Source organism: Typha angustifolia, chromosome 10 (assembly GCF_048772165.1).
Source record: "Typha angustifolia cultivar Huaian chromosome 10, ASM4877216v1, whole genome shotgun sequence".
Classification (NCBI taxonomy): Eukaryota; Viridiplantae; Streptophyta; class Magnoliopsida; order Poales; family Typhaceae; genus Typha; species Typha angustifolia.
In genome coordinates, this window is record NC_133248.1 from 1720979 (window position 1) to 1737291 (window position 16313).

A 16313-nucleotide genomic window follows, 5' to 3' on the forward strand; every position below is an offset into this window, starting at 1 on the left:
GTCACCTATTAGTGTTTTTTTTTTTTTTGGATATAAAGGAAGCTGCAAGCTTAATCAGCTTACACCCACATCGGGTTGGTCAGAACCCAATAGCCCACGGAGCTCTGCAAGGAGCTCCACACCCGGCCTTAGCACAATCCGCTTGGACGACGTCTTACCCTGGTTTGCTGCCCAGTCAGCAACAATGTTTCCCTCTCTCCTCGTACGAGAGATTTTACACCTCTCAAGGTGGCCAAAGGTGGCCAAGCACTCATCTATCGAGGACCTAATCCTCCAAGGGCGTCGGTTTCTTTCCGGAGTATCTTGGCCAGTTCGAGCTCAACCTTGAGCCGATAGACACCTTCTTCTTGTGCAAGCCTAAGGCCCAATCGGAGTCCCCAAGCCTCCGTCACTTGGGCGTACGATGCCGGACAAGGCTCCCCTACTAGCGCGACAAGCAACCTCTCATCTATTCGGAGCACCGCCCTTGCCTCACCCTAGTAGTTCAATTGGGAGAATGCACCATCCGTATTGAGCTTGTACCAACCTTGCTTCGGCGGTCTCCATTGCACTTGCCAGCGGATTTGCTCCGCTGGTACGGGGCTAGCTGATTTGGCGTACTCTTCAGCAAGGAGAAGTGCACGTCTGGCTACTGGTTGTGGTGGTTCCGCCTTCCCGCCAAACACCCTCCTGTTGTGTTGCTTTTAGATGCCCCATAGAGTGGTGGCAATAACTTATTTCACATAGTGTCGCTCGGCCCTAGAACTGGCCCAATCTTTGTTAATCCAGTCTGGGTTGATCCTCTCCTTGAGGTTTTGAGGAGGCGTCATACCTGCTTCGACCAACTCCTAGACCTCGGCACTGAACCTGCAGCCAAACATTAGATGCTCAACTGACTCGTTAAGCATGAGAAATCAGAACATTATATACAAGTTATATCTCATGCAATCCCAGATCTATATGTAAACCAACTGGTATTTTATGCTATTTTATAATTTTATTTATACTCAAGAATAAATTAGTAGGGAAGTTTCCATTTTCACCGTACGTTTCCCGTATTCCCCTTGCAACTTTAATGTTTACAAATTGTACCCTATGTTTGACGAAATATTTGTAGAACATCCTCTATTGGTATATTCATTAATTAAGCTTAGTTAAACTCATAGGTTAAATTAATTAAACTGACGACATTACAAAAATGTCTTCACCCAGCCAAAACCCACATTCACTAAAAAGATTATCTTCTTTGCGACCTAAAACACATTACTTATTAATCAATGAAATATTAAAACAAATGGTTCCAATTTTTTCAATTTCGAAAAACTAAGATATAGTACTCAGGAATTTCGAATTGAATGTGGCTTCCAAACAAATAAGAGAGGAGAAGATGGTGGAGGAGAAAAGAATTTCGAGACCCCAATTTCTTCTCTTCTAGCTTTTGAATTTAGGCCGAGGAGTTTCATGATGCTCTAGAAGTAGATGAGAAAGAGGAGGAAGGATACCAAAGTCATTTTAGTAGACAAATAATTTGAATTAGATCAGAATATATGCATATTTTATAATCTATCCAAATGATGATAGTGTTAATCTAATTCAAATTGTATTATATAAATCTTTAGTGAAATATATAACGTAATATTTAAATATTAAAAATGTAGAATGTAAACCACAAAATATATAAACATACAAATTTTCTAAATAGTACGAATAGTTTAGAAATCACGCATATTGTGAAAATAGGTGAATTGTAAAAATCCTTAATTGGCAGCACATTTATGAATTACTTATGAAATAATTAACAAAGATGAATTGGGTTGAGTTTGTATGTCATGCTCGATTCTTTGGCAGAGTTGGTTTAATTGTTCAATCTAATTACTAAAATAGCTAACATCCTTATTAAAAAATAATAACAAAAGATGACAGGACAGCTCAGCTCTTCTAATGCAGGAACCAAACTGGGAACTATATCTTTAAATATTTATTGTCGATAAAATCGCACACTATAAATTCACCCAAAACGGTCGTAGATATGCTATATTTTATGCACACGAAATCTGATAATTCCCTCATTGTAGTAAATGACCAAATCCTTGGAATACATTTATGGACTTGGATTGCCTACCAATTTAAATTGCTTTTCCTTAATATTTTTATTAACCCCCCTCCTTACCTCCTCTCAAGATTTGTTTCGCGCCCATCCGTCACCTCGCCGTCAACTAAATCCTATGCACGAGACATCCCAAAGATGGAAAACGCCGTCAACTCCGCCGTTACCGCCACCGCCACCAGGGCCCACCGCCTTCCACGCTGGACCGGACACGAGATCCTCGTCCTCCTACGAGCCAAGCGCGCGGTGGAGCGCCACCGCCGCCGCCAGAGCCCGGCGGCTGAGCCGAAGTGGGCCGCGGTGTCGGATTACTGCCGGCGGGGAGGTGTTGATCGGGGCCCGCTCCAGTGTCGGAAGCGGTGGGGCAACCTCGTGTGCGACTTCAAAAAGATCCGGTCTTGGGAGATGGGGGAGAAGGGAGGGGAGTCGTTTTGGGGGATGAGGAGTGATAGGAGAAGGGCGAGGAGGTTACCTGGGTGCTTCGATCGACAGGTGTATGAGATGATCAAAAGGGGGGAGGAGGAATCAGAAGAAGAAGAAGAAGAAGAAGAAGAAATAGAAATGGAGAGAGAGGAGGAAGAGGTGGTGTTTGACAGTGGGAGGAAGGAGAGTGGTGAGGGATTGTTTGAAGATGAGGAGGAGGCGATGATGGTGTTGCCAATATCAGGTGAGGAAAAGTCCGGATTTTTATGAGTTTGAAGAAATGCTTGGTTGACATTTAGATGCAACCTTTGATTTTTATTGGGTTTTCTCTTCTTCTAACATGCAGAGAGGAAGTATGAGCCATTCCAGGAGGAATTTTCTGATCCAGGTATTGATTCTATATATTGCCTCATAATATGTAAATATGAAATATCTTTGATCTTCTGTCAGCCGAATTTGGGGCACTCCTATTTCTTCTTTGCCTGCAAAATTACAGTCTGATAGTTATTGATGGCAAAGAAGTGCTAAACAAAGAGTTATACATTGTAAATCTTAGAATAAGCCTGGAGTCCTAATGATTGATAAAGTTCTCAAGGAGAAGATAATGTTTATAATGAATTGAATTCTGCCTCCTGTAAGTAAGTAAGCATCTCTTTATGTAGACTAGAAGTTCTAAAAGGCTTTCAGTCCTTGATAGATCTTGAACTCATTTCCTTGAATTAGCATCCAAGGGAAATTGTATCAGAACATCTTGCATTTGATTAGTTCATAATTTTGCAGACATGATGAATGATAAGCAACAAGCAGATATATCAGAGAAGGGATCATCACGACAGGAAGGGCCGAAGCTGAAGAGGTCATCATCCCCTGAAATTGCCGAAGAAACCTCTTTAGAGAACAAATTGATAGAAGTCCTACAGAAGAACAGCACAATGCTTACTGCCCAACTGGAAACTCAGAACCATAATTATCAGTTGGATAGAGATCAGAGGAAGGAGCAAGCTGATCACCTTCTTAATGTTCTCAGCAAACTTGCAGATGCTGTAGAACGAATTGCTGACAAATTATGAACCCAAAGAATGAGGATGTTCAGAAGCCAGAGATAACAGAGTGCAGAATGATAGATTTTCTGAAACCATTATTGGTTTCTCTAGTTAACAGAAGGATAGAATATCTCTTAGCAAACCTTTTCTTCTTCTTTTTCTTTTAGATTCTTTACTCTTTGATGGTATTATGTATTGATGGTGGATGTTTGGGCATTACAACTTATTGAGAATTTATGTCAAGAATAAGATAAACTGAAATTGTGCCAAAATCTGTTCCTATATATATATATATATATACTGAAGCAGAATAAGTTCAATTCCATGAAGAGAAGGCTCAGACCCTCAGAGTGGGAACTAAGAAGTAGCATCTTACAACAGAGACAGACCACATATTGCTAGAATAAGAATGACAGGAGAAACATTGTTACTATGTTCAGTGCTCATGGATCTCAAAACATTAAGATCTCGTTTACTTTAGAAATATATTCTTTTAATTCTGAAAGAGAAAGAGTAAATATGAGAATAGTTATAAAATAAAGACCTTATTACGAGAATTAAAAAAATATATTTATTCTAAAATAAACGAGGCATAAAATAATCATATAATGAACTTATTATGGAATCACCAGCTTATGATTGTATTCGATGACGTGAAATAATCGTAAAGGGCAATAATGCAACAACTCGTTTGATTTGAATTACTGAGGAGCTATAATATTTATATTTATATTTTAATTATTCGTAAAATTAAACATTATTACCACCAATAGAATTTGACGTATGATCATGATTAACATTTAATGAAATAACTTCTCTACTTAAATTTCACTACAATTACCGTCTTCTTCAGCGAGATTTTAGGGAGTTTCAATTTAAATCACCCAAAACCGATGATAACAAATTAATGGGGTCGCCCATCCGTTACCTCGCCGTCACGTAACTCGTATACATCCCAGAGATGGACTCCGCCGTCACCGCCACCAATCCTCGTCCTCCTACGGCCGGTGGCGGGTTACTGCCGGCGGGTGGGGGAGTCGACCGGGGCCCGCTCCAGTGCGGGAAAAGCGGTGGGGGCAACCTCGTATGCGACTTCAAAAAGCTCCGATCTTGGGAGGATTGGGGGAGAAGGGAGAAGGGAAGAGGAGGTTACCTGGGTGCGGGTGCTTCGATCGAGATGTGTATGTGGGAGAGAAGGAGGAGGAGGAGGAGGAGGCAATGCCGATATCAGCTTTGAAGAAAAGCATGACTGAGATTTAGGTGAAAGTTTTGATGCATGGGGTGTAGTATGAACATTAGTCCCATATCGGTTGTTGATATTATTGTATACTCTTTTTTAATATCATTAGATCTTTACAATTCCTCTTGGTATTAAATCTGGAGTATGACTTATTTCGGTTAAAAAAAAGTTTGTAAAAAATTCCAAAAATCTTAGATTGACGACGTAGGATTGAAATCTCATATGTGAATGTTATACTTGATAATTAGATTTAGTCATATACTTAATTTCAAACACATTCTCATTTATACTCATAATTTCTTAAAGATGTAAGTCTTATATTTTTTATGCACACTGTGGTAAATACCAAGCATTTATGCACAATAAGAGTAAAAGAAAATGGTAGAGTAATAATAGCCTTAGAAGCAAGCTTTCTGCTTTGCAAACTATGGCAGGATAAATTGGATTGGAAAGAGTCTTTGGAAGACCGAGCTCTACAATGAAGCTAGCCATGGTAGAAATACAGACCCACAAGAAACTATTTGTTACTAGACCATTAGAAGATTCGTTAAAGTTTTGTCAAAACTGCGAACCGAAGCAATAGAACTAAAACCAAAAATTAAAATTAACAAAAAGGATCTAGATTGGAGGAAGAGGATACTAGTGATTTAACATATATGTATGCATACATATATGGGCATACACATAAGCGGATGAAGCAAACCTAACCGAGAATAGTCCATGGCAACGGAGGAATCTTTGCGACCGAAAGTAACTAGCGGCAAGGCGAGGGATTTGGAGCTTGGGGGCATAGCCAAGATAGATGAGAATGAGGCCGGTAGGTGACGGAGATGGTGGAACCTACATTTGGGAGGAAAGGATGATGAATTGTAATAGGAGAGACCATGGAGAGGATGATAGCGAGGTGGGAGGATCCTAGATTAAGAAGAGATGATGACCAGAAGGATGAGAGATAGATGACAATGAGGTGGACTGTAATGAAAAGGGAGATCACTAAGAGAACTATGAGGTGAGTGTCGACAAGGGTGGAAGGCGGAACCATGGAATTGGATGAAGGAGAGGGAGGAAGAGAGAAAAAGAGGTAATCAGGTTGTGTTAAGTGGATTCGTGTTAGGTCAAATTTTGATTGAGTCAATGTCATTCTAACACAACCGTAATCTAATTATTAAATAAGTTGCATTTGATAAAAATAAAAACTCGTTAGACTAAGAGTAAATCATTCTACTAGGGCTAACCAAAGGATTCTTTTTTTTTTTTAAACCTTCACATTGCATCACTCCCTCCATAGACCTTACTACCTCACACTATTTTTTAATCAACCACTCACTTGTTTTGATGATCAGCATAATGGTGTCATTATCGGTTACTAAGTAGGCATATTAGATTAAGACATAAAAGGTAGTAATTGCCCCAAGAAAACTTCAAAGCTCAAAGTGGAGAAGAGAATAAGCATATTTAATTTTCAGGAATCCTTTGAAAGTTTGTGGTAAGGAATAAGTTAATGGCATATATTCCTCTTTTTATGAGCTCCACTAACCATTAGATACCATGGTCACTCATAATCTCATATCTCTAATTCAAGCACATATTTTACTCCTTTGTACCCTAATCTCTCAACCACACTATTCTTTAATAGTCACTCTTTTTTTCTCATTGATTTATCTTATTACCCAAATTTCAAACCTCTACCCTAATTTTATTTCCTTTTGTAACAAGTGTATTGCAGATTATTTTGTCGAAAATTGCAAAGGAGAAGTTCTGAATATTGCGATAGTCTATTTAGGGTTTAAATTTAAAACATATACTCATCTCGGTTCACTTTATAAAACAATATTTTACTTATTCTAAAAATATAAATATTTATTTTATAATAACATCGACATATCATAATAGTTGTAATATAGAACACAAACACTATTCTTCAAAATTACAGCTATTATTTTATACTTAATATCTATTATATCAAACTAAAGAGTATTATTATAATTTCATAAAAAGTAAGATATATATATATATATATATATTTTCATCTTTTCCTTCATATTATATCACATTAAAGATAATTATAGTCCCTTATTTTATAATACAAATAGATATAGAAATAATTATAGTTAGAACAAAGACCTAATTTTAAAATATTCTACAAATAATTTATACTCTTAGTCTATTAATAAAGGGATATGACCACTAAATAAGGGCCATTTTTGGTTAAAAAATATTCTACGACTTTAAAGTAGATACTTTTGGATGCAAGTGATAAACCAACGTCAGAATTTGAATTCAAAATTTTTTTTATTTGAAATCAAAGCTTAATGGGGTCCATTTCAGTACAAGGGTAGTTGTTTACAAGCCAAATAGTACTTATAATTTTTAAATTTTAAAAGGAGGCACCCGCATGCGTAGCCAAAGGACTGATTTGTAATTAATTAATAATAGGAAAGGAAAATTAAAGCAAGGAATATTCCAAACTAAGGAAATTTCGATTTAGATACCAAAGAAAAATAAAAGTTATTCTCGCTTATCAAAGCACTGTTGCTTAGCAAATAATGGAGAAATTCCCCCTGCCTTTTCTTATAATTGGGACATGATTAATAACTCAAATATTTATTTATATATATATATTTATTATAATTGACTTGTTAATTAATCAAATGCTATGGAAAAAATAATGTCTTCAGTTGAAATATAATTATGAGAATAGTTACACAAATAAAATTAGAAGAATGAATTTGGACCTAAATGTAATTTTACCACGTAAAAATATAATAGCGGGTGTTAAATTCAAATTTTCCTCTTTTTAATCCTCGCTCGTTGTGCACGGCTTAAAGTACGGAAACTTGTAAAACAACCCCTGGGTTTTATACTATTCACATTCCTCCTCTACTCTAACTTCTTTTTTTCGGATTTTTTGTTTCCATTTTGCCATCTACTCTTACATTAGTACAAGAAAAACCATCTCGTATTATTGTGGTAGTTCATTTTGAAATAATTTAGATTTCATTATTCACTATCTATTTATTAATTATGGTTTACATACTGCCATAAAATAATAATAATAATAATAATAATAAAAGAATATTATACTGAAAAGATAGGACGCAAATGTAATTAACATATAAATCAGTCTCTAAGTGAAAAAGAAATAGATATTATAAGAAAAACATAAACTTGCACGGGAATCAAAGAGGCTTCTTTTTTCCTCTTGAAATCGATATGCTCACACTTTGATTTTGTGTGTTACACCTTGACCCATCTCTTTCTGAAGACAATCTAAGATATGGATCGAGAGCTCATTCTTTCAAACTCCTTTGTTGGTTTGCATCAGGTTAAGAGAGAGAGAGAGAGGGGGGGAGGGAGAGAGAGAGAGCAAGGAATGTTGGAGAGCAAATTTGGCTATGAGCTTAAAAATGGGTAATTACTGGAGACTTTCAAAAGTTACTACTTAAGCCACTTCTGTGTTTCCTTTCCTTAAATGGGGATTTAAGCTAAGTTTTTTGGGTGCTTTGGGATGGGAGGAGAGTAGTCATTTGCTTTAATTGCTAGATTCTATGTGTGTGTGTGAGAGAGAGAGGTGGGCAAAGGGAAGAGATGTGGCACCTTTGTTACCGGAAGTTTTGAGCTTCTCTACTCTATTTAGAGTGAGAGCACAAGAATGGAATCAAGTTATTAGCTATCAAAGGAGTGAGCTTTGTGTGCTTGAAGGCTTGCAATCTTGTTCTTCATTGGGTTTAACTCCATCTTGCTCTTGAGAGTGTTGTTTGAGGTAATAGTTGTTTTCTTTTCTCTAGTTTTCTTCAAACATTCAAAAAGATTTCATCTTATTGCTATGTCTGCTCATTTTCAGTTCAAGGAGAAAGGGAAAGTAGAAGAAACCTTCAATCTTGGTTACTTACTTTTGATGTGGTTTGAAACTTGGTGAACTGTTGTCCATCTAGAATTTCCCAGTAATTTTAAGGTTGTCATCTTTGTTTTAGGAGGAGTTATTCGAAAGGCATTTGAAACTTCTTGTCTCTCTTTTCCTTGTGAGAATCCCCAATAAGCCCATGTTTGGTTTTGCTTCCATTTTTGGTTTGTGTTAAAGCTTATTGTTCTGGTCTAGGGAGAGTAAATAATTTGATTTTGGTTGTTTTTGCTTTAGCTTTTGGGCTTTTGTTCACTCAACTGTGTTCTTTTCATGGAGGGGAGGTGCAAAAGCTCTAGAAAAGCCCTAGCTCTTCAGACCCTCTTAATTCTTTTCTTCTTCCTCTTCCAAGCCCTAGAAGTATCCTACTCCCAGCATCTCCATTCGGAACTTATGTTCTCACAAAGCACATCATCTCCTTCCCCATCCAAGATTCCCAAAACCTCAAATAGCACCCATCTGCGAAGAATCCTCCTTGGCATCCTTTTCGGCTCTGTGACCGGCTTCATTCTTGCTCTTATCTTCCTCTTCTTGATTCGGCTTTTTGTCATATATACAAACCGGACTCCAATCCTTAAAGGCCCTGTTGTCTTCACCCCGCACATTTCTCCTAAAACCCTCCAAGTAGCCCTTGCCAAGGAGATGCAGTTGGCCCAATTGCTCGGGTTGAGCCCTAATAGGAAGTACTATAAAGTGGTCCTCGACAATGAGGTTGTTATTGCAGTGAAGAGGCTCGAAGGAAATCAGGCCAATGCCTCTCCTTTGCATAATTCCAATTCTGAGAAGAAAAGAGTGCAGCAACAGCTGGAGATTCTGGCACTGGTGAAACATCGCAATGTGATGAGCTTGAGAGCATATGTTCATGATGGTGATTCTTTCTCTCTGGTATATGACTACATTCCTACCGGAAGTCTTGAGGATGTGATGAAGAGGGTGAGGTCACAACAAATTAGCATTGGATGGGATGTAAGAAATCAAATTGCGCTCGGGATTGTGAAAGGATTGAGGTATCTGCATTTTGAATGTAACCCAAGGATATTGCATAGCAATTTGAAGCCCTCAAATGTGATGTTGGATGAAAGGTTTGAGCCAAGATTGGGGGATTGCGGATTGACGAGACTGATCACAGCTAATTATTTGGAGGTTTCAAGTTCTGCCCATTATGTTGCTCCTGAGTGTTATCAGAGTAGCAGGTAAAGTTCTATTCTTTGCTTATACAAAATGCACAAAGTACTTAGTTCTATTCAAGTTCTTAGTTTAATGTATTCATATTTGATGCTTTCGTAAAAATTCAAGTGCCAAGATGATTTCATCCTTTGTTTTCTCCTCATGCTCCTTGATGGCATCTTGGTGATGGCAATTTGAATTACTAGAAGTTTATCTATAATTTAGTCGATTACATACTTTGGAGCTGGTTCGAATTATTTGTTGAACTCTACCATGAGTGGTGAATAAGTCATGGCGATTTGATTTTAGGCTTAGCAATTCCAGATGTCCTATTTTCCATCTGAACTCCTTTTTGAAGAACTAATAGTCTGAAGTTGCTTCACTGATTGGTAATTAACTTTTATAAGGAAGACAATGGGATTACTATTTTCTTTTATTTTTTATGTTACTAATTTTGTTTCTGTTAACTTGTAAAAACTTGAAGACTAGTTTTTGATATTAATTACTTGTAACATTTGCTTATTAGCAGCTACCTTTACCGGAGACTAGAGCCCATTTACTTCTTTCTTGAATGCATTATTGAGATGCCTTTTTTTTTCTGATCTAGATGTTCATTGATACACTGAAGGTACACAGACAAAAGTGACATCTATAGTTTTGGGATGATCCTTGGTGTCCTGCTCACAGGGAGAGACCCGTCAGATCCATTCTTTGCAGGAGATGTGGGGAAGAGCAGTTTGGCTCGATGGCTCAGGCACATGCAGCAATCTGGGGAGGCTAAAGAAGCATTAGACAACATAATCATAGCCGACGAGGGGGAAGAAGAGGAGATGCTGATGGCAATTAGGATCGCACTTGTGTGCTTATCAGATTTACCCGCCGATCGACCATCGAGTGATGAGCTTTTCATCATGCTAACCCAGCTGAATAGCTTATGACACTACTCCTTTGTCCCCAAAGACAAACACTGTTGAAAATATTAACCGAGCCTCTCATTGTATACTCTAACGGTAGATTCCCGGGCTAAGTTTCCCAGGTGCTTGCATCTAACAAGCTCATAATTTTCCTTATACTGCCCTATAATCCTTTTTGTATGTAGATGGATGAGATATTTGGGCTTTCCCTTTAAGCCCTGAGCAATGTGAGCCCTGAGCAATGTGAATACATATTATTTCTTGAGTTCATTACCTTACATTACTGATGGATGAAAAATTTAGCAATCATGGAGGGGAATATTCTTTCATATGAGTAAAAGGTTATGGGATCCACAATGCATGTATTGTGGATGGATTCTCTTGGATCAGTCTTGCTTTGAGAGGGGGACCATTTTAGTTGTAGATGTTAATATTACTGAGCTAGGGTTGTAGGAACTTTTCTAGATTGGTGTAAGGTGATGCAGCTTATTGTTATCATACATTTCATTGTTTTATAGCTTTTGTCATCTCTCTCCCTCTCCCTTGTAGGAACTTTTCTAGATTGGTGTAAGGTGATGCAGCTTATTGTTATCATACATTTCATTGTTTTATAGCTTTTGTCATCTCTCTCCCTCTCCCTATCTCTTTTTCTCTACATATGATTTATAGATGTGGGGTTGGAGGCATGCATGGATTTGTACATGAAAAGGCTTTGAGAAGGGCATGCATGTGGATTGGCTGCAGAGAGGAGGAGAAAAAGAAGAAGAAAAAGCTAGTTTTTAGTGCTGGAAAGATGCCATGGCAAAAGGAAAGACATTTAGTATCAAACTATGTACTCTAATAAGATTCCTCTTAGCCTTTACATTAATAAACTTGGTTTACAACTAGTATCAATCAAGCTAAGCAATGAACTCACACTTCATGTTTGATCAATCTTCTTCACCACAACTTATATAGGATGATTGATGTAGGATTCTTGGCTTCATCAAATAAAGGTGCAATGATAACAGCAATTAAACACTGAATCTAGTAGAATTTTTACGGCTAAGCATGCTTAAGCGAAAGTAATACAAGGATGGATGATGCTTGAGAAGCCTTTTATGTTGAGAGTGTAATTTCTAGAAGACTTGTTATGGCATGTGTTTAGTGTTGATTGTTTTCTTGTTAGAATTATTATAGTAAAACTAGTTTTGTTTGAATACTCTGGAGAAATATTAACTAACGAGTCACGTAAACACCCTCGAGTACAGTTCATGTGCAGAGCATATGTATTTAAAGTTGGATATTATACCCAATATCTTCAGTCACACTTGAAATGAAATATACAAAGCTATAAAATTTAAGCGAGTGTGATCGGAGTCGTCGAATGTACACAACTCATGAATTGGTGTACATTTGATAACTCATTTGAATGAACTGACTTGCACAACGTTGGCCCACACTTAATCCTAGCCAATAATTCGCCTTTTCTAGTGGCATCAATAGTAAATAAGTGAGTGCATGATAATTGCCGACCCTTTGTCTAGCTTATTAGCTTATAATCTTTTAAAAAAAGAAAAATAAAATTAAGTAATGTGCTAAATATGAAGAATATTCACCTTCATGGTCTCACATCATAAAACCTAAGTTAATTATGTGTACATCAATAGAAATAGCAACAATCAAAGCACTCAATCTCTTAATTATGTAACATTTAATTATTATGATTAATTATATTTTCATTGTGTTATTATAACTTTTAGATTATAGAATAGAAGAAAAAAAAAAGGAAAAACTTGATGTTATACTTTAAATATACTTGTTATAAAAAAATAATTATTATTTGGTTCAAGACTAGGATGCCACTTATGCCCTAATCTTTTATAAAGATTAAGAAAAGCTAGTCTGGCTTGAAACAAAATTGTACATCTTGGATTTGGGCCAAAAAAAATTAAAATTTTAATCCATCCTGGCCCATCTCTTCCCATTTGGGCCTTGGGTTTGATATATTCTACAATATATAGATGTGGTGAGTTTGGTTGTAGGGTTGAAAAGTGGGGAATAAGTTTATACATCACTATATATGGGATAATTAAATAAAATTACATTATTATTCTTGATAAAAAAAATTAATAACATCAATTACTATTTTAAACTAATATTGATTATCCCAAACTTATCATTAAATTGTATTATGCTAATTATCAAAATAATCACCTTCAATTCACATAATCAGAGTTAGAGCCAAAAGTATAGAAATAATAGAATAATGCTAATAAACAAATGCTTAATAATAATAATAAAAATTGTAAAACTTTTTAATTATTTTAAATATATATATAATACAAAAGACTAATAAAAGGATTAAAAAATAGAACATAAGATTGTTAGTTAGTTTTTTTTTTAAATATATCTAAATATCTAACTTTATTGTTAGGTTATTATCTCTCCATTCAAGATATATATCTCAACCCCAAAATAAGATATTATATCCCTTCGTCGTGAATATCGTCTATTATTTTCGAACGGAATATGAAATTATATAGAACCCACAAGATAATTAGTAAGATCTCATCTTTATATTCTCTAAACAAAGGCATCCATGTAGTATAATTTTATGAAAAAAATATGTTATGTTTCAATGTTAACCATGACTTTATGCTCTTTTATATAACATAATAGTGTTTTTCTTTTGACCTTTTATCACAATAGTCAAAGTTCTATCACAGTCGATAAGAAAATCCTAGGTTGAAGCTCCAGAGGAGATTTCATGACTACTTTATTTTTGTTCCTTTTCTTTTGATCACATACAACAATGGATGTCTAGACATATAAAAAGGTCTCCCAGAATTGACTCTTATGAGCAGTTCTCAAGAGGAACTCACAAGAGATTTTCTCAATGACTTTTTTATTCTATTTTCTGGGTGTATTAAATCCTCATAATTCCTAAAGTTTAGTGGACATTATTTTTTTCACCAGATGAAGGTAAAAAAGATTAAAAGTAAAAGATAGAAGGATATAAAAAGTTTCAATAGTCTACATAGGTTGTTGAGCCTCATCATGTTTTGTGTCATGAACTAAACATGCAGAATGTTTGATGACTAATAAATGTGCTTCAAATTGTGGTCACATCTTTCCCTTTGTCAATGAAGTAAATTTCCAATTGGTAACCAAAATATATGCAAGGAATCCTTCAGATTAGACTCCTGATAGAGGCAGTGGCAGAGGCTTTGTTCAATTTCTAACCATTGGCATCAAGATTCCCATTTTGGGTTTGCCAAACTTTATACTCTTGATATTTGGGTTGATTTTATTCATAGAGATTTACAATGGCATATGGTCTTTGTCAAAAGAACAAAAAAAGAGAGATGAAAAAGATACATAGAAGAGCATGAGATGTGTTCACAAGAGGGCTTTTATTTGACATTTACTCTGTTCCTCTCTTCTTTTTAGAACAACCGACAGACCTAGGAGAACATTAGCTATAAAACAAACTCTTTAATCTTTCTACACATTAATAAATTCATGGCACATCTCACACACTTTGATCCTTCTTAGTTTAATATTAAGCATCTCCACATGTGAACTATCTAACATCACATAGAAAGAGAGAAATGACATCTTAATAAGAGTGTTTGGGTAAAAAAATATGGCATGTATCAATTCCCAAAGCCATTATATATAGTCATTGATTGCCACCCATTGTTGAATTTGAGAACCAAAAACATAGAATACATCAATAATTGTGAAAGTTGCATTCAAATGTAAACTCATTCAATAATAGTTGATAAGGAAACACAAGATACATGAAGGTAAGTCGCCATCTATGTGATATGATAATATTTAGAGAAAATTGAATCATATTTCAAAGTTGAGGTTGGAGGCATGGATGGTTGTGCTGACGGCGTACTATGACAAGTGGCACGAGGGTGCTGCATGACAACTTGCCTAGTAGCTTCATCAATCGCCATCGATCTTGTCGATTGTTGCTCACCGAGTCACCTTCGCTACTCGTCCAAGCTCGCACCCCTGTTGGGTGTCCTAGCTTGAGGGAGAGAGAAAGAAAGATCCAGAAAGATATAAAGAGATATTAAAAACTCGAATGAGTACCGATAGTGATAGCGCAGGTTAGTAGTTCCTTATTTTTCTCTCTTTTACGGCATGACCATTGGTGGGAAGTATGCAACTTCAAAATATAGCCAATAAATTTTTTTTATTTTTTTAGGGAAAAGCCAACAGACAAAGATCATTTTATTAAATATTATAGTTGCAACTTTTACATGTATAACGGAAAGAGATTTAGGGCACTAGCCCTAGACACAAGCCATATACATAATTAAAAATAGACTGAACAATAATAAGACATAGTATTAATCAACTTATAACTAAAGATAGCAATACTAACAACTACAATAGCGATTGCTAAATAGTTCTTAGCCACGCCGTCCTTGAATTGGGCCAAGATGAACCGAGCAACAATGGCGGTAGGTCGAGGATAATGGATTAGAATCTATATTAGGATCAACAGTACCAAACCACATGCGAAGGAGGAAAGGATTATGGAGAAAAAGAAGAAGAAGAAAAGAGAAGAGAAAAATGACTTGGAAGCTGGAACAAAAGGAAATAAGGAGGAAAAAATGTTGTGAAAAAAGAGGAGGAACGAGAGAGAAAGAGAGGAGCCTCATATATAAGAAGGAGGGAGCTTTTTCTTGTTCTCCGATTAAAGTGTTTAGGAGAAAGGAGAGGATGAAAGCTAATGGCGATAGAGAGACACCTTTGGGGAGGGAAATTTTTTTGTTTTTTTTTTCAAAACCCTAGCAAAGGTGCCCGGGCCATGTTTCTTTCTTGATATAACCCAATATTATATCATAGCATAATGCATCATTTTATAAACATTGTTTCTCCTAATTGCCACTAATAATTTCAAAATATTATAATTGCCACTGTAATTTCAAAAATATCATAATTGTTATTAAAATATTTCAACTCTTTTAGAATTACTATTACAATTAGCCTTTAAGAGAATATTCATAGAATATTCTAAAAAGAACACAAAGATGTAAATGATTTAAATATATTTCTTTCTTAAAGTTTAGAACCTAAAATATTTTGCTAATTTGTTTCTCAAAAATAATTCTTTATGATATTATGATACACAATAACTTTAGATAGCTTTAAAATTATTTTAAATAATTTCAAAGTGATCTTTTATTATTTAGATTTAATTAATGAAATGATTTTTTTTAAAGAGTTTAATAATTTTAGAAGTTTTTGACGGCAATTACGGAATAGTCCCTTTAAGAAATTAACATCAATCACTTAAAAGTGCCTGTTGGAGGCCAACAGGGGTTTTTTTTTTATGATTCAAACCCTATCTTATTATTTTTTTCCAAAAAAAAAAGAAGCTCCTGAGATAATTCAGTTTTATTAAAATAACGAGTTAAAAAGGAAAGTCAAGAGTTCCTTTTGGAATACTTTTGGTGAAAAGATAAAGAGTAATTTTAGAGAGAGAGAGAGAGAGAAAAAAAAGAGAGATAAAGTTGGGGTGTTTTTTGAAAGT

At 35.7% G+C, this 16313-nt stretch overlaps 2 protein-coding genes and 1 long non-coding RNA gene across 3 annotated transcripts; 2 read left to right on the forward strand and 1 right to left on the reverse strand.

The window, feature by feature from the left end:
* The first annotated feature begins 1908 nt into the window (after positions 1-1908).
* On the forward strand, positions 1909-4458 carry LOC140768770 (trihelix transcription factor ASR3-like). The gene is made up of 3 exons (XM_073109170.1): positions 1909-2753; positions 2856-2897; positions 3290-4458. Exons 1-3 carry the CDS (start codon positions 2009-2011, stop codon positions 3577-3579), a joined length of 1077 nt encoding a protein of 358 aa, XP_072965271.1. The 5' UTR covers positions 1909-2008; the 3' UTR covers positions 3580-4458.
* On the reverse strand, positions 3300-5506 carry LOC140768771 (uncharacterized). The gene is made up of 3 exons (XR_012105802.1): positions 4481-5506; positions 3520-3565; positions 3300-3423 (listed from the first exon to the last, which is right to left on the reverse strand). It is a non-coding gene; the product is annotated as an uncharacterized lncRNA (long non-coding RNA).
* Positions 5507-8049: 2543 nt separating this feature from the next.
* Positions 8050-11342, forward strand: LOC140768001 (inactive leucine-rich repeat receptor-like protein kinase CORYNE). Its single transcript, XM_073108072.1, has 3 exons — positions 8050-8555; positions 8637-9886; positions 10489-11342. Exons 2-3 carry the CDS (start codon positions 8967-8969, stop codon positions 10796-10798), a joined length of 1230 nt encoding a protein of 409 aa, XP_072964173.1. The 5' UTR covers positions 8050-8555; positions 8637-8966; the 3' UTR covers positions 10799-11342.
* The last annotated feature ends 4971 nt before the right edge of the window (positions 11343-16313 follow it).

What these genes read in the sequence shown, in the direction of transcription:
- LOC140768770 (XM_073109170.1), top strand. Translation starts at nt 2,009, where the DNA reads ATGCTATATTTTATGCACACGAAATCTGATAATTCCCTCATTGTAGTA. An exon ending in GATGGTGTTGCCAATATCAG is followed by an intron (nt 2,754 to 2,855) that starts GTGAGGAAAAGT and finishes TCTAACATGCAG; the next exon opens with AGAGGAAGTATGAGCCATTC. An exon ending in GGAGGAATTTTCTGATCCAG is followed by an intron (nt 2,898 to 3,289) that starts GTATTGATTCTA and finishes ATAATTTTGCAG; the next exon opens with ACATGATGAATGATAAGCAA.
- LOC140768001 (XM_073108072.1), top strand. Translation starts at nt 8,967, where the DNA reads ATGGAGGGGAGGTGCAAAAGCTCTAGAAAAGCCCTAGCTCTTCAGACC. An exon ending in GAGTGTTATCAGAGTAGCAG is followed by an intron (nt 9,887 to 10,488) that starts GTAAAGTTCTAT and finishes GATACACTGAAG; the next exon opens with GTACACAGACAAAAGTGACA.